Here is a 25694-nt window from a genome sequence, read left to right as displayed (position 1 = left end):
GGAGTTCTGCTCTCTGGGCTGTATTTTCCACTGGAGTTCAGCAGGGAAATAAATCTCTTTGTACATCTCCAAAAAATCCTTCAGCATGCAAGCCAGGCTGAGCCAGCCACGTGGCAAAAGGAATAAGGGAGACCAGAGCAACACACTGCATCTGTGCTTTTTAAAGCTTTTGCGCTGGTATGAAAATCAAAGAACAAACTCTTTGGTTTCCTTAATGTCATTGCCACAGCTGGGTGAGCTGGAACAGTATATTCATTGTATTCAAATGAATTTGTGGTCCTCTTTTTCTGTTCCTTTTCCCACTGCTGTGAAGTACTGAGACAGCTGTGGGGTAGTTCAGGCTCTCCTTTAATCAGCTGTGTTCCAGGGAAGGCCTGGGAATTGCAAGGTCACAGATGCCGGGTTGTGAAACTGCTGAATGAACCAGGAAGGAGCAGATTTGTTTACACAGAAAGCTGGTACACAAACAGCTGGGCAGCACAGGATGAGAAGGGATGAAATGCAGACACTGTGCTCCAGCCAGAACCCAGATCAAATACGTTTTCTAAACAAGGTTGGTAATAGATTTCCCAGATGCTGAGAACCAGATGTAAAAGATTATTTACGTGCTTGCAGATTGAACTTTGCAAAGCTGGACATGAAGGAGGTTCCCAGGTGGAGTAGAAGCTGGACTCCTCGAGGTGCCCACCTTGCCTATGTGCAACATTTAGGACTTGGCTGACCACACAGGGATCCAAAATGGCAGCATGAAAAGCAAGAGCTACCTGAAGTCATTTAGTGTGAATGAACCATTGGGTAATTCAGAGCTTAAGATTTTGTGTTCGAGGGTTCCACTGCCTGGGTTTACTCACAGTTCAAGGAGAGAAGGTTCAATTTTATTTTAGAAAAGACGGTAGGTGTCATCATGACAGGATGTATTGCATGTGATCAAAGAAACTTGCTCTACAACCTTCCTGATTTTGAATATTTTGTGTCTCAACGTATTCAGATCTCCAGTCCCATGAGTTGCAGCAGTGCCCAAGTGCAACAGTTTCACAGAATCATAGAATCGTGAAGACTGAAAAAGACCTGTAAGATCATCCAGTCCAACCTTCAGCCCGTCACCACCACCTCCACTAACCCACATCCCTCAGTGCCACAGCTCCCTGTTTCTTGAACTCCTCCAGGGATGGTGACTCCACCACCTCCCTAGGCAGCCTGTGCCAGTGCCTCACCACTCTGAGAAGAATTTTTTACTTAATATTCAGCCTGAAAGTTGTGCTCTTGTGACTGGTGCCACGATTGATTTGTCAAACTTCCTACAGATCCTTGGGCTGAACGTGATTGCCTCACCCAGGAGGGGAGAGTGGCAGGCAGACAGGAGGTGGATTCTCCCAGATCAGCTCAATGTCAAAGAAACAGTCATCGGGTAAAACAGAAAGGATCTTGAGTGGAATTCAGGCCTCCAAGAGAAGAGCTGGAAATATTAAAGTGGTAACAAGCAAAATAGTAGTCAGACTCTTTCTTGCTTTTAGACCCATGGCTCTAGTTATCTTTGGCTGCAGTATTTGGATTTAGGCACTCCAATGTCTTCCAGCAGCTGAGAAACTGCTGCCAGATGTGGCCCTGAGTGTCTGCCTTCAGCAGTGAGCGCGCAGCGAAGGCCGGCAGTAACTGCGGGTTGTTGCTTTCAATTTCTGAAGAATTTTTTCTCCTTTGTTCAAAGCTGGGAGGGCCAAAGATGGCAGCAGTGTCTTAAATGATTCTACTTTAAGCCAGCTTGTGATAAGCAAGCAGCAAACATTATAATTATAATGTTATAATGAAAGGTGGGACTTGTGAAAAGCGTGTAGTCTGTGTCTGTGATTGACCCAGGACACCTCTGTCGTCTGAAGAGCTGCAGGTGAGTAACCCAAAGGATGCTTGCCACCACTCCAAGCTCTAACTTGTGATAGGGTGCTTTTTAGGAGGGCTGCCTCAGCTTTCCCTGTCCCTACACAGACTGCTGGGTGCTTTCCATCCCCTCTTTTCTTATCCCAGCAGACCAACAACTCCCCAGCATGGAGATGGACATGCATTCTTGAGCAACCCAAATAGTACCCAAAGGTCATAAGAGACAGAGCTGGACACAGATTTATAATTGTGACGGTATAGAGTACATCAGAGAGGGGATGAATGCACTTGCATCTAATTTCATAAGCTATCTTATCTGATATTAGGGGCAAGCAGCTCTTAATGCATCTATAGCTGCTACGTGTCTTCATGAGCCTTTTGCAAACAGCATGAAAATCTGCCCGAGTTCACAGCCACCTATACAAGTTACTGCCCTCAAACCTCACAGGAAGGTTGGGGTATTGGAACACTTTGAAACACTGCATTAAGGACTTTTTTTTTTTTCCTATGATTTAGGTAACAGCCCAGTTATCTGGATAACAGGGCGTGGATTTCAGCAAGGGCACAGAACTGGCAGAGCACAACACACAGCATCTGGGCTGCTTCTGAGGACACTGAAATTTTGCATTATGAATTACAGGTTTTATGTTTGTCTCTATGCTGCTGTTATGTTTTTTTAATTACAGATATTACATTCATAGTTACAGGCATAGTGCTTTCAGGAATCACTTTCCAGACTCCAGGACTACGTGCAGAGTAACAAAGCAGACGAATGCGGTGATGAGATGTACGGAAGTTTCCCAAGATACCTCCGGATGATAAGAAGAACATGGGTACCAATTAGTACATTAATAAGACCTACAGAGCGTTGAGGCTCTTGAGACCTCTTGCAGATGTTAAATAAATGAGTAGGGTATTTCTGTAGTTAGCCCTTGGGCTGCTTCTGCTGAGATGCCACATGGGGAAGGGTTTGGAGCAGGAGTGTGTGAACCTCGGTGTGGGAGCCAGTGGCCATGCAGGGTCACAGGCTGAGCTCACAGGAAAAATATGTCCTAAAAGTACGGAAATCTCAAGTGTCTTTTCCAGAGCTGTAGGGAATGTGGGACGTACAGACACAGGGGGGGCTCAGGATGGAGGGCACTGCTCAGAGCTCCAGCACAGCCATCCTCGTGCTGCTGCGGCCCAGGGACACCTAGGCATCCAGTTTCCCAAATGAACTTTTTTTCCTTATTTGTCCACTCGGTGGTGCTAAAACAACACCAGCCCTTTTTTGGCATTTTCTCACTGCCGTGTGTCAGGCGAGGGGGGAGCGTCTGCTGTCTTTGGAGGACGTTCGAGTTCCAGCCTCAGACCTACCTTTGCAAACTCAATCGCCAGGAAACCTGATGGTCGTTGCCCTGTGCCTTGGCTCTCTGCTTCCAGCAGCATGGAGATAAGCCATGCAATGCACTTGTCGTGCCTAATCACACAGGGAGCCCACGATCTTTTTTTCTCTGCTGCTGATTAGAATTTGATTAATTTGTGATCTGGTGTTGTTTGTTTTCCAAGAAAAATGACTGGGGTAATGTTCTATCCGAATTATTTTTGTCCTCAAAAAGCTGGCCAAGGCAGAGTTTCGGGGGGGAGGGAGAGGAAGAAAATGTGAATCAACTGATGAGAAAAAAGAAAAAAGATGGATGTAAAAACCCTACATATAATCTGTGACACATCAGACTTCCTTCAGGTCCAATTACTTGTAAGCCAGTTTATACCACTAAGGGAGGGATTCTGCTGGAAAGGGCTGTGTGTTTGGATGCTGTTACATACCTCTGGTGCAGGCAGTGGCTGTGGGAGCTCTAGCCTTCTCCAGGCAGCACAGAACGTGCAGCCACTGATGGGACATGGCAGTACCAGCTGCACTGGTCCCACTGCATTTGCTAAGCAATTTCTACCCAAGCATAGCTGCTACACCTGGACCTGGACCTCTCAGTTAGGATTTAGAAGCTGTCCTGGAGGGGAAGCCAGCCTGCCTGTGACCCGAATTTCTCTGCAATTCGGTATTTCCAGATGGGGAAGGTGAGCCTAAGCCCTGTGCCTAGAGCTGGACCCATCTCATGCGAAGCAGCTCACAGTGAGAACAGTCAGGATTTGATCAGCCAAGAAGGCTTTCTTATCCCCAGTTCTCCAGGTTAAAATGCACAACATGGCGGGTGGCCCAGCATGTCTGAGAGGAAAAGTCTTTGAAGCTAAAATCTGTGAGAAAAACTTTCACTGTAGTAACTCTTGCAGCACAGCTCTGTGTGGACAACTGCACCAATCTCTCTGGACTCCTTTTTAAGAAAAAAGGATCCCCAGTGCTAATCAGCACATGGGCAGTTAATTCCTTGCAGACAAGGCTACACTTTGTTCTTCCTCTTTATACCAGTGTTTAGATTATTAACTTCCTGTGACCAGAAGCAGTATTCAGGGTTAATGGCCTAATTTATAGTTTATGACCTGCCGTTACGCACAGACCTCTTAACCACTTAATCTCTGGTGAGAAGCCCAGCAATCAGCTCTCGGTGGGGACGTGGGCAGGTTGTCCTCTGCACTGGGTAACATGACAGGATGTGTGGGTGTGCAGCCACGTGGTGCCAGGGCTCTGCCAGGCCTGGACTTCTTCCAGCTCACAGGCTGCCTAGGAAGCATGGATTTACCTGAACTCTGGCTTCTCTTGTTCTTCAGATCAGTAAGACTCCAGAACTTCTACTCTTCTCCTTGTCTCCCACCCTAAAGAGGCAACTGTTGGTGACTCATTGGTGGGACACAAAAAGGGACCCATGGCCTCCATGGCACTGGCAGCAGGAGGTGCTGATGTGAGGGCTTAGAGTAGGATAAACACTGAGATAGATACGTGGTCTGCAGTGGTTGTGACGACTGTTGGGATGGACGTTCCCCATTAATGACAGTTCTGCTGGAAAAGCACGTTTGCAACAAAAACAGTCTGGCTTTGCAACAGTGGTGTGCCTCCACCCCATGAGACCTTGGTTCCACAAGCTGAGAAGGTCCATCTTCAGTCCATGGACTCTCACATCCCTTTTGCCTCAGAAGATGATTCCCACAAACTGTGAGGGGAATCCTGCCAGGTTTCCTGCCCCCATCCCAGAGAAAGTTCATTCCCCAGGAAGCAATCTGAAACCTCATTTATGAATTCACTGAAGCCCGTTTGGCAATGAAATGCCACTGTCATGCTGCATGATAGATCGTGCTCTGGAAAATAGTTCTTGGTGGGAATAGCCAGATCATTTTGATTAGCTTGAGTAGTTGTCTTTTGCAAATTTGGCACCATGCAGTGCTTCATAAGTGTGTCATAAGTTAAAAGTTTGCGTGTGTGGAGCAGCCCATAGACTGTTCAGCTTTCCAAAATCCTGATGTGTGAAGTATGGTACCATGATTTCCTGCAGACCCTCCTGCAGTTTATCACCATGTTCTCTCTCCCTGTCCAATACAGCCAACATCAATTGCATTTTGTTTGTCAGACATATGGGATGAGGACAAGATAGCAGAATTGCTGCTAAAACATCCACAGCAGGTGGGTGCCTGGACTTTCACACATGGCATATGAACCATTTTCTGTAATTTCCTTAAATTTCTCTTCTGGTCATGAATGAAAATGAGATGTATCAGGAGAGGAAAGCTAACTCACTGATTTCTGTAAATCAGAGCTGATGGAGCCAACAAGCAGTAGGGGGGACAGTGATGCCCTTAGTGGTAGGGAGGATGCCCAGTGCTAAGTAGAGGCTCCTTTGGACTGGAGCCACGGTTACACAGATGGTCTTCTCTGAGCCCAGGCCTGCCAAATGGACACTGATAGGGACTTGTTACTGTACTACTAGGAAAATGTCATTGCTCATTCTTCCAGTAAAATAATGACCCTTTCCAGATTGTCCTCTCAAGAAAAATCCCAAAGCAGTGCATTAAAAAACCAGTCATTTCTTTGGTTCTGGTTCTCTGTCTCAACAGCGAACAGATCAGTTTCATTTCTCTGCAGCTCTACCAAATCCTTGATGAAACAAAAGTGAAAGCGAACAGTAATAACAAAAAGAAAAACCAACACACACAAAAAACCCAAACATATTTACAGATCTGTTGTGCTTATCTCTAACTTCCTGCTGTAGGACATAGTGTACCTTGTGCAGCTCCTAGAAACTGCAGTAGAATAATCAATGCAGACCAAAGATTCCCTTCAAGGTTATTGGGTTCCTGCCTTTGATACACAAACCTCACACTGAAAAACATGTAGTTCTGCAGCAACCATTGACTTATTTGTTTATTGTTTTCCCTCTGATGTTATAGAAACATAAGATGAAAACAATTTCTGTTATCAGACTCAAAATAGGCTTACTAGTGACATAACACTCTCACCTCTTTGAAGAGAGAAAATAGTATTTCATGATATGTAATACATTTTAAGTGTTGTGGGTTTTTGTTTTTTTTTTTCTCTTTTTTACCCTGGATTTAATGAAAAACACATCAAATATCTTAAAAGACCTTTCTTTTTTCCATTTGAATATAAAAACTGACAAACTCAGAGGTATCTATCTTACTGTCCTGCATTTCACTAGATGATTCTCTCTTGCTAATTGCACCCCAGTAACCTTTGTTCTTCTCTTGCATTAAAGTAAAATTTTGCACTGTTTTCTGGTGTTTTCTAAGAGTTTTTCTGGTCGGCAGTTCCTTTTGTTTCCAGACTTGCTGTAGCATGCCTACCTTCTAAAGCTTTCTGTAGTGTCTGTCATCATATAGTGTTGTATTACAGGAGACAAACACACTTTGCTTTGCATAGGCTTGTCTTTTGTCCTGCTAACTATTGAGCAGAAGAAATGGGTTTGCAATGAATTTTGTAGCTTATCTTCTTCTATGAAAAAAGCTACAGGCTTTCTTGCTGGGGCTGGACTGTGCTGTGGGAGGCCTGACAACCTGCAAACGATGCAGCTGACAGCCCGTCAGCTGAAGGGTACTTGTGTGCAGCAAATGAAGAGATAACAGTGTGCAAAAAACAGGATATTGTATAAATGTGGGGATTTTTTTGTGTGCAGAAGATTAGCATTAGATAAAAAGGAGCTAATTGGAAGGGGAAAGAGAGATTTGACAGGATAGAAATAAAAGAATAGTGCTCACAGTAGAAATGTATTTTGCTCTACAAAGCCTTGGCCTATAGGTCTACATGTCTGGATTCAGAATTGAGCAACTAAGTATGTACATGCAATGTTTCACATCCAAACAAAGTCCTTTTTGAATTACCCCATGGAAGCGAGCAGAAGGGGAATCATTGTCACAACACGGAACGTGCTAAGGCCTGAAATGCTCGGCACCTCGTACTCCTGCTTCTTATTTAGAAGGAGTAGCCTTATGAACTGGTCAGGAATGAATACTGCCATTGTTTCCAAGTGAAAAAATCAGACCCACAGAAAAAAAGAGAAACTGCTTCAGTCCTGGGCAGATGCCAAATTGATACATATTCTTTCGAAGGAGGAGAACTTGCTGAATTTTGAGTACTTTCTCACAGTAGCTGATTTTGTTCATAACCAAGTGCGCAAGGAAGGAGATGGCTTTCAGGAGACATACAGCATGTGTTTGACAAAGCTCAGACACAAACCACCTTTACAGTTACATTCAAAGCTGCATTGGGAAGAATTTCAGATGAGATGAAAGTTAACTGTGAAGACGGCCATTAATAAGCCTACTACTGCTAGTTTTTTTGGATTTCTCAACGTGTAGGTCATGCTAGAAAGGATGCTGTGTGCTGAAGAATCACAGAATCATAGAATGGCCTGGGATGAAAAGAACCACAGCGATCATCCACTTTCAACCCCCCTGCTATGTGCAGGGTCACCAACCAGCAGACCAGGCTGCCCAGAGCCACATCCAGCCTGGCCTTGAATGCCTCCAGGGATGGGGCATCCACAGCCTCCTTGGGCAACCTGTTCCAGTGTGTCACCACCCTCTGTGTGAAAAACTTCCTCCTAATATCTAACCTAAACCTCCTCTGTCTCAATTTAAAACCATTCCCCCTTGTCCTGTCACTATCCACCCTTGTAAACAGTCATCCCCCCTCCTGTTTCAAATATAGGAAGGCCACAATGAGGTCTCCCTGGAGCCTTCTCTTCTCCAAGCCAGGACTGGAAACGTTTGATATTGAGACACACGAACCTCCTCTCTGCCAGCCCTTGGCAGGAAACTCTCCACTATTAGCAAAGTCTGATTAGAGGACAGGATATTAGTATTTTGTAAAATAAGGGCATCAAATAGCCTCAGAGACAGGGCTTCTTATTGAAGATGCTATGTGCTGTACAATCACATTTTATCAACTGTCCTTTTTGGTGCAAATATTCCTTCTCTGTGCTAGCAATGAGGTGTTTTGTTTCTTCTATCTCACCTAATGGAACGACAGGATAACACTACTTTGATCCCAGAGATTTTCAGCACTTCTCTAGCCAATAATGGTCTCTGCTGACAACTGCTCCACAGTAATAAACAGCCCTTTGCCTTTCCAAAGCTATTGTATCCTCTCTGTGGCACTGTGGGGAATGAACAAAGCCACTCCGGCTGCCACTCTGAGTTTCTGGCCCCAAAATGTTTCTATTAGGATAAAAAAAAAAAATCCCCTAAAGCTTTGTTCAAAAAACAAGAAGTTGAGTGACCTTTTGTACTATCACATGTAACTAAACAGCAGACCCAGACTCAGTCTGCAGTGAGCCTTCTGAATGAGCACACCAGCAGAGGAGAGATCCTCCTTCCTGCTCCACTGGGGAAAACAAAAGTAACTGTGCAGCCTGATTTTAGCATTGGGTTTATCTCGTCCTTTTTTTGTTTGTTTGTTTGTTCTCATATGAGAATGTACCTATCTGCCCGTTCTGCTGCTTTCATATCAAATCTGGGGAAATTTGAAAGCAAACTCAGCTCACCATTTTTTTCATTAAAATGGCGATTCTTCTCATTTCCCAACATGCTCTTACAGAACATAGGATTACACAGCAGAACCCTCAAAGGAAAAGTCCAGCTTCTCTCAGGCTGCACTTTTACTGTTGTTCATTAGCAGAATTAACCTAAGCATTTCCCACTCCTATCATCAGATCCCACATCTGCTACAAATGTTTGCGCACCATTATTCAAGTAGATTCTACTGATGGTTTATGGCGTCATCAGTTTGTGAAGAGCATTTCTGCTAGCTCGTTGGTATGTAGTTTCAAACCACAGATCAGTTCCCCATTGCTGCACTGGGAACTCAGGAACATAGCTCTCATCTCTCCTGGAATTAGGGCTTTATTTTGTACATGGGAACATAAAGCTGAAGTTGCTCTTTTAATGCCGACTTTTGGAAGTTAGTGAATTCCCATGTACTGAAGTGACATTTGAAAGCTCTGATACACTTTCTGATGTTGTCATAATTTTAAACAGAACACTTTCTCACAGCTATGACTCAATCCCAATATACACTCCTTCCTTCTCCTTTACCCCAGCTTTTACTGCTCAGAGTGATGCCATACAGTACGGGATACACCTTTGGCCACTTTGGGTTCCACTGTTCTGGCTCTGTCCCTCCCAGCTCCTGCCGTACCCCCAGCTCCTCACCAGCAGGGCAGCATGTAAAGTACAAAAGTCCTGCAATTCACAATATGGGTTCCAACAGTCTAAAGCCATTACCATCTCCACCCTTTGTCCTTTTGGACCAGGATATAGGGTTTAACACTGCAATGAACCCCTCCCTTCACCTCTGCTCCAGCCTGTGCTTCTCTGTTGGCCAAAGTTCCTTAGATGCATACCTGTTCTGGCAAGGTCTAATCCATGAGCCACAGTCCCTTCAGAGATCTACCTACTGTATCACGGAGTTATCCACAGGTGCTTTGAGGTCTACCTGTTCTGGTGTGGGCTTACTGACGGACCACAACCTCTTCTGCAGCACGGACTTATCCACAGACACATTCATTTGGAGGTGTGGCTCTGGCGAGGCCTTGTCCATTGGCCATATGTCCTTCAGAGGTCCCTTCAGATACTGTTCTGTTGTATTATTCACAGCCACAGAGGCTTCAAGGTATCCTGGCACGGCCTCATCCACAGGCACTGCAAAGTATACCTGCTGTAGCGTGGATATCTCCATGGCCGCAGACACTTTGGCATGTACATACTCCACAGTGAACTTATCTGTGTCTTATCACGTTGGAGCGTACGTGCTCCCATGTGGACTTCTCCGTGGGTCACAGACCCTTGACTTGAGATCAGTTTGCAGTTGCCATCCAGTACAGCAGCACAGGAGCAGCAGAAATGCCTCGGCCAGCTGCCAGGCCAGGCTCCTGGCCACAGCTGTTATCAGAATGTTCCCAGGCACAGAAAGGCAAGATGATAAGGAGTGAAGCAAACAGTAGAAGCAAAAGCAGCCACTAACAAGTACTGACTCCAACATGCAGTAAGGAAAGCAAGCCCTGTGGCAAGGACAGGAGCCTGCAAATTAGCAGCAAACAGCTGTAACTTCTATAGATTTGGTCTAACATACTGCACACTTCAATCTGTCATCACCTTGAACCCTTTGTGCCTCATGTGGGTGTCAAAAGGTCTCTTGTGATATAATTCATAGAATTATAGAATCAGAATGGCTCGGGTTGGAAGACTTCAAGCACCATCAATTTCCATCTCCCCCTGCTGCAGACAGGGCTGCCAACCACTAGTCCAAGTACTAAATCAGATTGCCCAGGGCCCCATCGAACCAGGCCTTAAACACCTCCAGGGATGGGGCATCCACAGCCTCTCTGGGCAGCCAGTTAAAGCCAGCAGGCACACAGCTGCTTGCTCACTCTGCTCCGATGGGATGGGGGAGAGGATCAGAAACTGCAGAAGCGCGAGAACTGGGGGTTGAGATAAAGAAAGGCAGTTCACCAGGTAAAGCAAAAGCTGTACATGGAAGCGAAGCAAAGCAAGGAATTCAGTTGGTACTTCCCATCAGCAGGCAGATGTTCAGCCACTCCCAGGAAAGCAGGGCTCACTTGTAGTGCTTTCTAGGGAAGCCAAATGCCATCACTCCCATGACAACTCCTTCCCCCTTCTTTACCCCAGCTTTCATTGCTCGGTGTGACGCCATTCTGTACGGGATATCCCTTTGACCAGTTCGAGTCAGTGTGTGCGTTCTGCCCTCTCCCAGCTCCTTGTGACCCTCCACTGCTCACGTGTGAGAAGCTGAAACATCCTGGGCTCTGTGCAGCACTGTTCAGCAACAATTAACCATTGGTGTGTGATCAACATTGTTCTCATCTTACATCCAAAACACAGCACCATACAAGCCTCTATGAGAATACTATGAGAACTCCAGCCAAAGCCACAACACTTGTCAAGACTGTACATAGCAATAGTTAGTTCAGCTAAAGCAAACTGAAGGCTGTGGGAAGGATCTAAAGCATGCAGAGATGAAGGGCAATAAATGGAAGGAAATAAGACCTATAGACACGTTCTTAATTCGATAGCAGGAAGTAACTTTGAGTCAAAGCAGACAACTTGCTGTTTAAAAAGATAATACCTTTGGGTAAGGTATTATTAAGGATGAGCAGCTCCGAACTTCAACAAATGGATACAGCCAAAGAGCAGCCTTTTGATTCTCATGGTACATTTGGTTCCCTCTCCCACTTAAACTCGGATCACTTTAGTGCAGTTATCTCTTTTGGCATTTTTCATGTTCTTTTCCCTTGCTGAATCTAATTGTCTTCCTATACACAGAGAATGAAACTTGGAAAAGTCAACAGCTCTAAAATCTAAAAGGGGAAACTATCACAGTATTTGCCAAAATTTTCCTGCAGCTCATTCCAGCTCATTTTTTATTCTCCAAATAAGTAACAGTGAAAGAGTTTCTAATTGATTTAAAAGCCTCCGCTTAATCAGAGTGGCTTTGATATCTTCTGGAGACCAATTATGGCTTACAGGAGAATGTATTCTTTGCAGTAAATATGACAAAATAAAGCCCACAACAGATTTAGGTAAACTTTAACATTTACACTTGCGATCTTTTGCGTAGGAGGATGTGCAAAGCAAAACTCTGTTGGGCTGCAAAGCTAGCAGAAATTTTCCAGATGTTGAATGTACTGACCTTCAGTACAGGAGCGCTGAGATGTAGGCTGTGGGGTTTTTTGTTCTTCTTTTTTGTTTTTTGCTTAAACATTTGAGGTTACTACAGTGAGTCACGATGCCCTTCTATCTAGATATATTTGTCCTTCACGAGGCTATTTTTTTTCTCATTTGCTACATGCCCAAATGTGACTAATAGTCTCATTAAAAAAGATACAGTAATAGGTATTGCTGGTCCAGACGTAGGTGCCCTGTTGCTGTGTTTAGTTGGAGAGAAGTGGGAAGCAGTTTTCATTCACACAGATTATCAGCTTGTCTGATGTAATGCCTACAAGATGTCAGAACTCTTCTCCTGGGATTTGGAAAAACAAATAGGTCCTGATACTTTATCTGGAGTTAACATTCTGTCTCAATCTGACATACCCTAAATTTCCCTTAAATCTGTTTTTTTTTTTCCCCATTTCATCATCTGAGAAACCACGTGTTGCAAAGAAAATTTGCTCACTGTTCTTTTCTGGCATGCTAATTGCCAACTTAGATCAGTTTAGCATGCAATATCTCCCTCTGTACTCCTGGAAAGGGGTCCATGATGCCTATGAACTGCGAGTAGCAGCTACCGACTCTGAATTTAAAACAATTAGCATCAGCACAGCTGACAGAACACACTGCACAGAGGCATTCGATACCTTTTGGAAGCTGAAAAATGTGAACACTAGCTGATAGCAATTCTTTTTCCTTTTTAAAACAAGCACAGAGTTTTATAGGTGGGTTTAGGTTCGCAAAGAGCAGGCACGGGGTCTCCATTCCCTGGCTGGGTTGCATGGCTTCCTGATGAAGTACTGTGAGGCTTTGGAAAAATATTTTGCCTCCTGCTCCTAAAGCAGCTTGGAATTTAGATACTTCATGTAGATTCTATACAATGACATCCAAAGAGGCCATAAATATAATTGAAGTAATACATCTTAAGTTCTAGGGAGTATTTTTTCTTCACCTAATTGAATGTTTTCCCCTAAAACATAAAAGGAACTAGGGGCACATTCTTGACTATTATTAAAGACCTGAGCAGTATAACTGAAACTGCAGATTATGTTGTTTCTCATCCTTGGTAACACAGACATGATGAATTTGCTGCTTTGAGTTGCTTGTATCTCCAGAGAACATCTGAGATTAAAATCAATGTTAATATTTGCACACACAAGTAAGGGGGTTCCCACCTTAAAGGCCAGTGCATTTAGAAAGACTGAGCTTACGCAGTCTCATGTCCCAGCAGTCAGCCCTCCAGGCATAAAGGAACCTGTTCTTCAGGATGTGCAGCCTCTTCAAGGACATCCCAAATGTCCCTGCAGAAGAGTTCTTCTGCATCCTTTACCGCTGGCTGTGGGACTAAGGTTGCATTTTTTTTGCTGCCCAGAATGTGACAGCAGGACCACTGATGGTGGGCTCACTTCCCAATCCAAGGAATGGGTGCATTAATGTCCTGAATTGTGGCTCTTCATCTGGGTGGGTTGGGATCCCATGGGAGGATTATTGGTAGGGAATGGCAAAGAATAGACAAATACATTAAAGAGGCTGAATGTCAGAACCCTCCTGACATGGGAAATGGATAACTGAGATCCTGTGATTCATTCTTCACAAAAGCATCTTTGTTGCTTGGGATTCAGTCCTCATGGCTACAATCAAAGACTGAGGCCGGGTGGGTGCCTGTTGCTTAAATTGGTGACAATGGTCTTTGCTACAAAAAGGTGTCTTCCTCTCACTCTGGCAATTTTCCAGCTTTGCTTCTCCAAACAGGGATGTCAGGAGGGCACTGGATCTCACAGAGCATGCAGGTAAGTTTCCATCTTAAGAATGGTGTTCAATAAGGCCAAGTGCAAGGTGCTGTACCTGGGTTGGGGCAATCCCTGATGTGTGTACAGACTGGAAGAAGAATTCATTGAGAGCAGCTCTGCCGAGAAGTACTTGGGGGTTCTGGTGGATGAACAGATGGACATGAGCCAGCAGTGAGCACTGGCAGCTCAGAAGGCCAACTCTATCCTGGGCTCCATCAAAAGTGGGTGACCAGCAGAAGGAGGAAAGTGACTGTCCCCACTACTCAGCCCTTGTGAGGCCCCATCTGGAGTGGGTCCAGAAGCAGACCACGAAGATGATCAGAGGGCTGGAGCATCTCCCCTATGAAGGGCTGAGATAGCTAAACATGTTCAGCCTGGAGAAGGTTCCAGGGAGACCACACTGCAGCCTTACAGTACTTAAAGGGATCAAATGTAATGGAGAGAAAAGCAGTAGCAATGGGAAAGGGAAACAACACCGCCTTTTCACCTTTCTCTCTTCAGAGCTGTTTAGGGATATGTGACAGAGGCACCATTAAAGGAAGATGTCTTAGCGCTGTGGAAACAATAAACTGGAGAATAGAGCAGAGAAGAATCACAGCATGGGGAGATTTACATTCATCAGGCCCCCTGGAGAAGATTTCTGGATGTGCAGTTGTATCAGATGCTTCTTGGGCTGTCCGACCTACTCATTGCTGGCATTCTTAATGCACATATGCTGCAGGGTCACTGTGTTCCGCCTCCAGAAACCAGCTATATCACCTTCGCTATTTCAGTCAACACTGTCATTAGGTTTATTTTCGCAAGCACCGGTAATGTGGCAGTCACGCTTTTATTAGCACTGTGACCTCTATGAGTGCATGGGACTTGCTCAGAAAGCAGAATTCTCTTCAGTTGAGGAGAGCTTTATCAGCCTTTCGCCCCTTCTCCAGAGCAAATAATCTGCAGATTAGAGCATCTTGTTTATCAGTCCAACTGTGATCTTTGAAGTCTGAGGCAGCAGGTGAAAGGAACAGCCCCATCATGCCATGCCACAGGCTCAGAACCAAAGTTCAAGCCTACTGCTGTCAGCTTGTATCCGTCTGAAGCACTGCTGTGCTTCTCTCCCTGCCTTTGGAGTTCCCTCACCTGATGCTGAAGCCAGACTCAGGATGCTGCTGATAACGCATCACACCTCATGAATTTCAGTCCTAAAAATAAACCTTTATTTATCTCTGAGCTCATGTCCTTTGAAGAAAGGACCATCCATCACTAAGAAGGCAGGAAAAGCTCCCTCGTCTCTTTTCTTGTAATTGCAAAGGAAATGCTAGGAAAGGAGAACTAGGGGAGCTGCTACTATTCTCAAGAGTCAGAGCAAGCAAAAGAAGGCTGGCAGCTCAGGCCAGCTACACTATTTCTGCTATTATATGTGTTTTAGCCTGCTTTTCCATTCCTCCCCCTCTCTTCTTCCTTAATGCAACATGATGCTTGCCTAGCAGAAAGGCAGAGCCTGAAACTGCTTGCCTGGAGCCTGGGAGGGGAGGGAAGGGCAGTTTCTATTGCAGGATCCGGAGGAGGCCAAAGGGTATGGAGGAGCAAAGGGCAGGGATGTGTCTGGGATGGCACAGGCAGGAAGCTGCAGGATGGAGTTAAAGAGGAATACTGACTTTGGAGAATGTTTGGTTAAAAGTCAAGAAGCCTCCTGGAATGGACAGAAATGAATTCAGCATAACTTCATTTGGGAATGCCTGCCTGAAGTATAGGAACATCACCATCTTTCTCTATGAAAGCAGAATTTAAACCATTCGTGCACATACAGAGCTCACTTCCTTATGTGATACTGAATTCCCTGTGTCCAACAGATGTGAAATCCCACACCTGATCCTCCTTCAAATATGGCACTTCTGGAGTTATCTCCATTTTTCCAGCATCAGTGTTGTCTTCTGAATGTCAGGAGCTTCCCTAAGGTGACACCTCGGAGATCTGATAAATTTACTTTAAAAAAGCTTTTTCTGAATTAGCTGCTGAAATGAGAAGTTTTTCTACGTCTGGAGTTACGTGAAATGTCATGGTGCTTTAGCACTACCTGACTGCAGCTATACACGTTCGAAATCTGACATATTATCAATGTCATCACACGTGACAGAAAATTCAAACCCATTTTAGAAGAGAGATGAATCGTCCACAAATCCACCTTACTGGAACAGCCACAAGAGGTTACCAGCAGAGTCATAACGAACCCTACAGCAACGCCTGCTGCGTTTCTACGCTGCAGCTCCCAGCGGTGCGAACGCCCTGCCATCATTCTGACACCACACACACCAAGCGGGGCTTTCTCATCTTCTGCTTGCTGTTTCTGCAGAGGAAATGTCATACCACGATCTGGCAGCACCCGCTGCGGAAGTTTTCAGCTTTCTGTATGCGCTGACACACGCTGCTGGAAATTTGCACTCGGTTTTGGCTTCCTCCCGTTGTTCCCCCGTGACTTTCAGAGACCGAAGCGCAAGCGGACACCACTCAACCTCTCCCACAGCAGCCCGTATCAGGCAACGCTGCGAAGAAAAGGTTAACAAAAAGTTCAAACGCGAAGGTAGGAAGGCACCGGCAGCCCCCTGAGGAGAAATCCGCGTGCCGAGCGCGCAGCATGCGGCACAGCCCGGGGCACGGCCTGGAAACCCCCGCCCGCCTCGCAGGGGAAGAACGTCGAGTGCAGGGGAACCCCGCACCGCCAGGAAAGCACCCGGCGTCCCGCCCAGCGCCGCGCGGCACCGCTCCCCGCTCAGCAAATGGGCAGCGGGGACGCAGCGGCTCCTGAGGGGGTCCGGACGGCGAGGGGGGCAAGGGGAGCGAGGGGGGAAGCGGCCGAGGCTCAGGGTGGGGCGGAGCACCGAAGCCATAAGCCGCCGCCACGGCCGGGACAGGACGGAGTCACCGCCCCTTCGTCATGCGGCGCATGCGCGCCGCTGGGGCTTTCCGGCGGCTTCCCGGCCCTGACGCTCCCTCGGAGTTCCCCGGGCCGGGGGCCGCTCCTTGGCGCATATAGAGCGCGGCCGGACCGTCTGCTGGGAGCAGCCGGCGGAAGCCGCGGGGGAAGGCTGTAAGTCGGGGGGGGGACCCGGCGGGCCCGCGGCAGCGGCCGCGGCGTCTGCGTGGGGGTGAGGGTAGGGGTGGGGGCGAGCGGGGCGGCGCGGCGCGGTGGTGGGGCCGCTGTCGGGGCCGCTGTCGGGGCCACGCGGACTGCGCCGCTCCTGCCGTTGCAGCCGGCTTTAGGCAGGCGGGAGAGCGACCGAGCTCTGCCGCGCTTGGCGGCTCGCTGTCATCGAGGCGCGGCGGCGAGCCGAGGCCGCATGCAGAACGGAGGCGGCGGGGAAGCAGCGGCCCACCGCTTCCGGAGGGGTTTTTCGGGGCTGTGTCGGCGTGACGCGTCCGTCCTTTCAACGCTTTTCTGCGGAGCTTGTCGCGCTTAACTAAACGAGGGGTCTGGTGGCTTTAACCTGGCGGTGTAATAAAATTGAATCCCCGTTGCCTGAGGTCCTTTAGGCTTAAGGCCATCTGAACGGCCGTGCCTTCCTCAGTACGCGATGTTCGCGCAGTTTTGCGGCGGGAGCCGGGCTGCCGGCTCCATCTGCCGCAGCGCTGTGCGCGCACGGAGCTCCTGCGCGTGTGACGGGAACCGGGCGAGAGCCGGCTGTGCCACGGCGCGTTTCCTGAAGGGAACGAGCTGCCGTTTCAGAGAAGCTTGCTTTGCACTTTTAGTGCTTCTATTTGTAGCTTCTGCTTATCTCGCTATTGCACGCTCGTCGTTTCGTGTATTTTGAAACGCTCCTCTCTTTTTTTCCTTCATAGGTTTCGTTCCACACAAAAGCGCTGATTGAAATTGCAAACATTCACAGTTTTTCTTTGTGAGCAGTCAGTACCAGCATGGAGGCGTAGGCACCTCAAACGGGACTTAAGTCTGGACTCTGGGAGGTAGTTCTGTGCACAAATAAAGAAACTAAGGCTGTTTTCTCCTTTTACCCAAGGGTTCTGTTTGCTTTATGAACATGGCATACAGAAAAACCTTAATTTATCACTATGAGGTGTTGTTATGTCCCGTTGCAAAGCAGTTTATTTATGTTAAAGGTGATAACTGCATACTTGTAACTAAGGCACCAGGTTAAAACTGAAACGCTGTGCTGTTCATTCTGTGCTGTTATAGATAGAAGAGCCTGGGGCTGTTCCAGGCTTGTTAGTTAAGATAACTCGTCCTTGTCACAGGCAGCGTATAGGATTTATTACATCTCATAGCTGAGCTTAATATAAGTGAAGTGGAGTGTAAACTGACTTCTGAAATCTTAGCAGTTCTTACAACAATATTCATGTGTCAAGGCTATTTTTGGCAGTTCAGCAGTTGGAAATAGACTAGATCAATTCAGTTACATCAGTTCAGGGTCTCTTTTGAGATTCCTAATGAGATTTGTAAACTGAAATTTTGTTTGTATTGTTGCTCAGCTGTGTAGGGTGAAATAGTTTTTAAATCACTTGGCAGTATTTTAAACTGGGAAATGCAACGTGTCCTCCACCCACCATTTTAGTTTCTTTATTAACAGAAGGATTTTGATAAACCCGTTTGAGGCTTTCCCCTTAGGGCCCTAACCCCACCTGCCTGACTGATCAGTACTGCTCTCCCAGATGCACAGCAAAGGGAAAGCACATGATGTTACTATGTAGCGTGAGGGAAAGTCCTCTGACATACCTGGATTTGTCAGTGGGATGGATCAGCTTTTGCACAAAAAGCAGTTGTGCAGACTCAAGTACAAATGTTTTAAGTCTGATAGTCACGTGTCTGATTCTGTTCATACAGTGCATTCAAAGTTGCACGTAAATATTTCATTTCCAGGTTCTTAATTTATATAGGCAAGGGTTATTCAGAATTGCCTTTAGTGCACACAACTACCTCCCAGAGGAAGACTTGTCCCATTTTTTCCAAGAACAGTTCATTATGAACATAATGGATAGTAGCCCTTTGTTGGCAAGCGTGATGAAGCAAAATGCTCAGTCTGGAGAACTGAAGTACGACTTGTCTTGTGAGCTCTACAGAATGTCAACGTTTTCTGCTTTTCCTGTTAATGTGCCAGTGTCAGAACGAAGGCTTGCCCGGGCTGGGTTTTATTACACTGGTGTCCAAGATAAAGTTAAATGCTTCAGTTGTGGCTTAGTGCTGGACAACTGGCAGCCAGGAGATAATGCTATGGAGAAGCATAAACAGGGGTATCCTAGCTGCAGTTTTGTTCAAAACATGCTATCATTTAACAACCTTGGACTGTCCACTCATTCTGCCTTTTCTCCTCTGGTCACAAGCAATCTCTCACCATCTCTACGTTCCATGACGCTTTCTCCAAGCTTTGAACAAGTTGGCTATTTCAGTGGCTCTTTTTCCAGTTTTCCTCAAGACCCGATAACTACTAGGGCTGCCGAAGACCTCTCGCACTTAAGATCTAAGCTTCACAACCCTTCCATGAGTACAGAAGAAGCTAGGCTGCGCACTTTCCATACGTGGCCCCTGATGTTTCTCTCGCCCACCGATCTGGCAAAAGCTGGTCTTTATTACCTGGGGACAGCAGACAAAGTTGCTTGTTTCACCTGTGGTGGTCAGTTGAGTAACTGGGAGCCAAAAGATAATGCCATGTCAGAGCATCAGAGGCACTTTCCTAACTGCCCCTTTGTGGAAAACCTCATGCGAGACCAACCAAGTTTCAATGTTTCCAATGTGACCATGCAAACCCACGAAGCCCGTGTTAAAACATTCATTAATTGGCCAACTCGGATTCCAGTTCAGCCTGAACAGCTTGCGGATGCTGGTTTTTACTATGTAGGTAAGAAAACCTGACGTCTCTGATGTCATTCGTATTGCTGCATCAACATTTACTTCAATGTAAGTTGTGTAAATGGTTGCTAGATATTTCACCTTGTGTTTTAAAGGCCGCAACGATGATGTCAAGTGTTTTTGCTGTGATGGTGGGTTAAGGTGCTGGGAATCTGGAGATGATCCATGGATTGAGCATGCAAAGTGGTTTCCAAGGTAACTTGCAAATTCTTTATCACAGTTGGTTCACGTCCTTACTGTTAAAGTAGTTTTAATTCTGGCAGTTATGTATGGCACCAAATGTATTTATTTTTACCATATGGTGTACAGATTATCATTTCGTTATATTTCATGCAGAAACTCTTGATGTGCTAATGTGGGTTTGAATCTTTACCTCATGAAGCATGGTATTTAATGCTTTCCACTTAATGACTGAAAACTATGCATCCCCAAATCACTGTTAGCAAGTGATACTGCATTGTTAATGAGAACACCTTAGGTAAGGGAAGCAGTCAGAAAGCAGGCTGAGGAGAAGAGCTGCTGAGAAGTGAGGTGGAGAGGACCTTCAACTTTGGTCTGGTTCTGTGAGTGTTGTGAATGCTCTTGAACCTGCCTTTCAGCAAGTAGTTCAGTCTCCTAGGTATAGAAAGGACTGTGAAGATTTCTGTGGCTGTGAAAAATGGTAAAAATAACTTCTGAATACATTCCCTGTAATTAAGAAGTAGTTGCATACTCTGTTGCTGCCTATACCTGTGGAAAATCTCTATCTCCATTAATGACAGAAATAGCTTTCTTGAAATTGAGTCTAGCTAATAGAAAATCTTTACATTGTAGATCTCCAGCTAATCTTTCATAGCCAATTTACCTGCTCCTGTTGTACTGCAGGATGCATGTATAAAGTGCTGCCTTTTGTTTCTGTATTTAAGAGATGAAACTCTGAATTCTTGAAGCAGATCTGGCTTTGATAGCGGAGTTGAGTTCTCTGAATTTCTGAATGATGTGAGTAGGAGATAAAAACCATGAGATGTGGTTAGAAACAGTTTATCACTGCATTTGTAATGGAACTGATGTGCTGTCATATCTCATGAAGTGCCATTTTGACTAAAAGTAGTAGCACATGTAGAGCTGCTGCATTTATATGCCTAATCCTACTGGCTGCTGAACATAATGGAAAAGCTTTATCAAAGTGCGACCAGATACTATACTATATCAAGCTTACAGTTTAGAGAACTCTTCACCCAATGAAAAGGAAGAGAAACATGCATTTAATTTATGCTGTGCTGTTGTAGGTGGTTTCATTCTTCTGCATTTTTATTTTTCGGTTGTTTCCATTGTGAAATAGGAAATGTAATAAATTATGTCTTTGCCAATGTTTCAGGTGTGAGTATCTGCTCCGTGTGAAAGGAGGAGAGTTTGTAAGTCAAGTTCAGGCCAGGTTTCCTCATCTTCTTGAACAGGTAATCCTTACAGCTCTGTAACTTCGCTTTTTCCCTCGCTGAATAGTGCTGTGCTCTTCTGGAGGGTCCAGTACCTCCTTCTGCCTTCTAGATATATTTCTATTAGGTTTACAACGTGGTAAATGCTCTTTATGAGTACAAAACAACAAAATTAGCGCTGAGCCATGGGTAATGGGACTGAGTGATTAGAGCTTACCCTGTACAGGGTTACTCACAAAGGAGTGTCACGGGAAATTAAAAAGGAGGTGGTATAATGTTATTGTAGTAATTCCAAGGTTACAACACTCAGTCATTTACAGACAATCCTTTGTTACTCGTTAGGAGGCAATTAGATTCTTTGAACCTCAGTGTCAGGAGAAGGAAGTTCTGATTATGCAAGTTCTGGTGAATAATGCAAATCAGCAGCTGCTGTTTGAGGAACTGGACACGGGCAATTCTAATTGTCTGCTCCTCACACATGAGTTACTTTTGTCTACAAGTTTTCTGATAAGAATAAGTTGAGCTCTTCACAGAAGTGGTCAGCACTGACTTTGTATTGGTTATCTATAAACTCAGGCTTATGTAACCATGTGTCAAATCCATGAGGGGGTACCATTCAGTTAGAAAGCTTAGCATGACTGAGAGACTACTGTGCTGGTGTGGTACATAGAGGGAAAAGCAATGCTTGGATAGTAATATAATTTCATTGTGTTCCACAGCTCCTGTCAACTTCTGACACACCCGTAGATGAAAACATGGATCCAAGTACGTATAACATGCAAAGCACCTTGTCAGAGTTCCTCAGCACTCTGTGCTCTTAATGACTGGATCTCTGAAACTAATTTGTTTAGCAGTTCTTAGATTTGCTTGGGAACAGCAGTGTTACAGTTGTCTACACGACTTCAGAGAAGCTACTTCTAGAGATTGGAACTTGGCGGAGCAGTTGCTTGAGGATGTCATGAGGTTGTGCAATTCCATTTTTAGGCATGTGGCTGGTTAGAAAGGGAACTGGGCAGCAGTGATCAGGGAAAGGGTAGGACAAGCTGATAAAGTGAAGCCTTTAAGTTCCATTGTGAGCAGAACTCCAGTTATGGTGAGTAGGAGATAATGCTGTAGTTCCTGCTGGTTAAGGACAAAGACTCAGTCCCACGTGCCTGGTGCTCAGGAAGTTGAATAGAAAGTATTTGTTGAGAGCTGAAATAGCATATACCGCAAGGAATTGGTCTCTGAATTCAGAGTTTCTAGCTTCTCAAGGCTGAAGTTAGAAATAACTAAGCATAAAAAGCCCTGCAAACCAACATTCACACAAAAAATTCCCAAGTCACAGTGGGATTCTGTGTGCTTTCTCTGAGCTATCTTAGATAATTAGGTGAAGACTTGATGTGGATCAGAGTCGATGACTGATTCAGTACAACTGAATCTAAATAACTTGTTTTAGTTTTTAAAACTAATTGATAAAATGCCTTTGAAAAAGCCTAACCACTGACGGTATTAGCTTTTATAATATTTAGGTTTTGCATGTAGATAATGTTGATGACTTGTAGGAGTATTCTGTTCTTTTTGATAAACAATGACTTCTTCTGTTCAATTAGTTATTCATTTTGAACCTGGAGAGAGTCCTTCAGAAGATGCAATCATGATGAATACTCCTGTAGTTAAAGCTGCCTTGGAGATGGGATTCAGTAGGCGTCTGGTAAAGCAAACAGTGCAAAGTAAAATCCTGGCCACTGAAGAAAACTACAAGACTGTTAATGATCTTGTGTCTGATCTGCTCACTGCTGAAGATGAGAAGAGGGAGGAAGAAAAAGAGAGACAGTTTGAAGAAGTGGCATCAGGTATACAGAGTCAATAGAAATGAAAGCATAAGGTGTTTGCATTGTTCAGCTTTCTGGCCTGACTTTTCTAGTTGTTTTTTATTCACAAAGTAATGTAACTTGCAGTTAGAATCAACTTCTGTAAAAGTATTGTTTGGCTGTCTGTATAGAGCTAGCAGTCTCAGTTCTTTCCCTTCCAGGAGCTTGGTTTGTACAGGTACTTGGAGAGAATAAGGCAATTCTAAACTCAATAGAAGCAGAGTCATATTTTAATAAATTTGTGCTCTTATATTGCTATCAATCAAATTTAAGCAAAATCCTTCAAGACTTTTTTTTTTCTTGGTCTCCTTCCAAATTTGTCTGCTTTTTGTTAGTGAATCAACATAGCAACCTCTTAGAAGAGGACGTAAACTCTTAGTAATTTAAATCCTGTAGGATTGTCAGAGGTCAAGGCTTTTTTGTCAGACTTTGTGTCTGACTCAACCGTGTATGTCAGCTATTAACAATACTTATGTGATGCACCTTTGACATTTGCTGCTGTTTCTAGACTGTGTAATTTTTTGAAGCAAAAACCTGCAATTCTAGAGTCTGTGAAGCAGTAAACTGAATCTCTCAATTTGAAGTTGAATTGGCTTCTTGCCTGCTTGCATTTTCTGTCACAGAAGCGGAGATGGCTTCAACCACTGAATCATTATGGGAATGACATGGGTTTTTTTATTAATTGTATGTGATAGACTAATTAAAAAACAAAATTCTCAAGTCTAGTTGTGCTATGCTTCTTATTTTCCTGCACATAATTCTGTTGGGTAACTCTTAAAGATTGATCCCATCTGCATGTCAGCCTATCAGTTCTCAGCACTGGTGTTATGCAGAGGATGATTCTTGCTAGTGTGAAATTAGATAGGATACCCCGGAATGCTTTCATCCAGCGGTGGGAGCAGGAAGTTTCCTTAGTAGAAAAAGCTTCAACACTGTTTTTGGCTTTCTTTAAACCTACTGTGTGTGTGAACACTGCTAAAATTTTGAGGTCTTCTTTTGATGATCTGTAGTAAGTGAATATTTTGAAGAGTTGAACAAATGCACCTTGGAATACTGTATGTCTAGCAAACATGTAATCTGTTCTGTATTCCAGACGATTTGTCCCTAATCCGGAAGAATCGGATGGCTTTATTCCAGCACTTGACCTCTGTGCTTCCAATCCTTGGCAGTTTACTTTCAGCTAAAGTGATAACAGAACTTGAGCACGATGTCATTAAACAAAAGACTCAGACACCATTGCAAGCAAGGGAACTGATCGATATGGTTCTAGTGAAAGGCAATGCAGCAGCCAGCATATTCAGAAACTGCCTAAAAGATTGTGACCCCATACTTTACAAAGACTTATTTGGTATGTCATTTTTTTTCTTAACAGCTGTCAGTTTATCAGAGGCTAATTAAAGCTGTATAAAAATCACATGCTGTTGGAATACAGAGAAATAACTTGAATGTTTTCCTCTTATTTCAGTGGAGAAGAGCATAAAGTACGTTCCTACAGAAGATGTATCAGGTATCTTAAATTCTGCTTTCTTAATTTGAGGGTATTGTGGGACACATAGTTAACATCCTCAAAAGAGAAGAACTTTGTTTAAGAAATGGGTTTTATTCTGTACCCTCTCCCTGATTTGCTTTAGTAAGATATGTTTATGTGAAAGTGAAGTGTAAGCTCATCTGTCTGCCTTAACATTGTGCTTTACACAGGTACTTTTGCACTAGGTAGAGCTTTCTAGAGCTTAAGAATTCAGGCACATGCTGGACTTGAGCCTGGTATGAAGTCTCATTCAGGCATGTGGTTGAAGTTGGGCAGTGAATAGTAGGTTAGCATTTCACAGCAGATATCATGATTGCCACTTTTTCAAAGTGGCTTATAGCTGTCCTAAGATCTAGTTTGGCCAACAGCTGGATAGAAGAATTAATCAAACATGAGTTAGTTTGCTCTAGTTCTTACTCCCATAGTTCAGATGTTTGTGAAATTTAATATGTTAATAACTGCATTAAAGTATTCAAGCCTGAATGTAGTTCACTTCCACCAGTGAGTGTACACTGTGTCTCTAATATCTAAACGTGAAGAGTACAGCATATGCTAAAATATGAACAGAAGGCTCAAGGGCTGGAGCTGGTCACAATCCCTGAGCTGTTTGTTGTATTACAGAAATGGAAAGTACAGACTAACTGGTTCTTTGCGCACCAGTTTCTGAGCTGTGCTTCTGTCCACAAGTGTGTTTGCCATGTATATTTAATGAATACAGATAGTCACATTCCATTTCACTCTTTATTCCCCTACTTTCTAAGCAGAATGCATTTCTACTCAGGCTTTTTAACAGTTCTTTTTTTTTTTTTCCCCAGGTTTACCTATGGAAGAACAACTGAGGAGATTGCAAGAGGAAAGAACATGTAAAGTTTGCATGGACAAAGAAGTTTCTATTGTTTTTATTCCGTGTGGGCACTTAGTGGTATGCAAAGAATGTGCACCATCCCTTAGAAAATGCCCTATTTGCAGGGGGACAATAAAGGGTACAGTTCGTACATTTCTTTCGTAAGGAGGGGAACTTGCAGAATATCTCTGCCCAACAGATGACAGAAACATTCATGCTTAAACCAGCAATGTCTCCAGAATGGGAAAACTGTGTTACAGAAGATGATTAATCAGTTATCTAACACAGTTTGTGTAACAGCGGAGCGTATCAACATAATGAATATTTTGGGTCTTGCTTGCCAAAGAAAATTTCTATTTATAACACTAACTCAGTACTAAGATGATGTTTCCTTTCTAAGGAAAGTAGTTCCATTAGTATGCTGTTATCTGAACAATGAAACC

At 44.5% G+C, this 25694-nt stretch overlaps 1 protein-coding gene across 2 annotated transcripts; it reads left to right on the top strand.

Moving 5' to 3' along the window:
* Positions 1 to 15456: 15456 nt before the first annotated feature.
* BIRC2 (baculoviral IAP repeat containing 2) lies at positions 15457 to 25492 on the top strand. Of its 2 annotated transcripts, none has more exons than XM_042838999.1 (9): positions 15457 to 16335; positions 17592 to 19600; positions 19707 to 19806; positions 20969 to 21047; positions 21746 to 21791; positions 22619 to 22861; positions 23973 to 24227; positions 24345 to 24386; positions 25223 to 25492. In XM_042838999.1, the coding sequence occupies exons 2-9, from the start codon at positions 18727 to 18729 to the stop codon at positions 25414 to 25416; spliced, it is 1833 nt and encodes a 610-aa protein (XP_042694933.1). In that variant the 5' UTR covers positions 15457 to 16335; positions 17592 to 18726; the 3' UTR covers positions 25417 to 25492. The 2 variants fall into 2 exon arrangements, with proteins under 2 accessions (XP_042694933.1, XP_042694932.1); XM_042838998.1 differs by lacking the exon at positions 15457 to 16335 and adding an exon at positions 16730 to 16842.
* Positions 25493 to 25694: the final 202 nt, after the last annotated feature.

This window comes from Centrocercus urophasianus, unplaced genomic scaffold, assembly GCF_019232065.1.
Source record: "Centrocercus urophasianus isolate 14NV4802_14NV808 unplaced genomic scaffold, USGS_Curo_1.0 seq_9, whole genome shotgun sequence".
Classification (NCBI taxonomy): Eukaryota; Metazoa; Chordata; class Aves; order Galliformes; family Phasianidae; genus Centrocercus; species Centrocercus urophasianus.
This window is presented reverse-complemented; position numbering and strand designations above follow the sequence as displayed.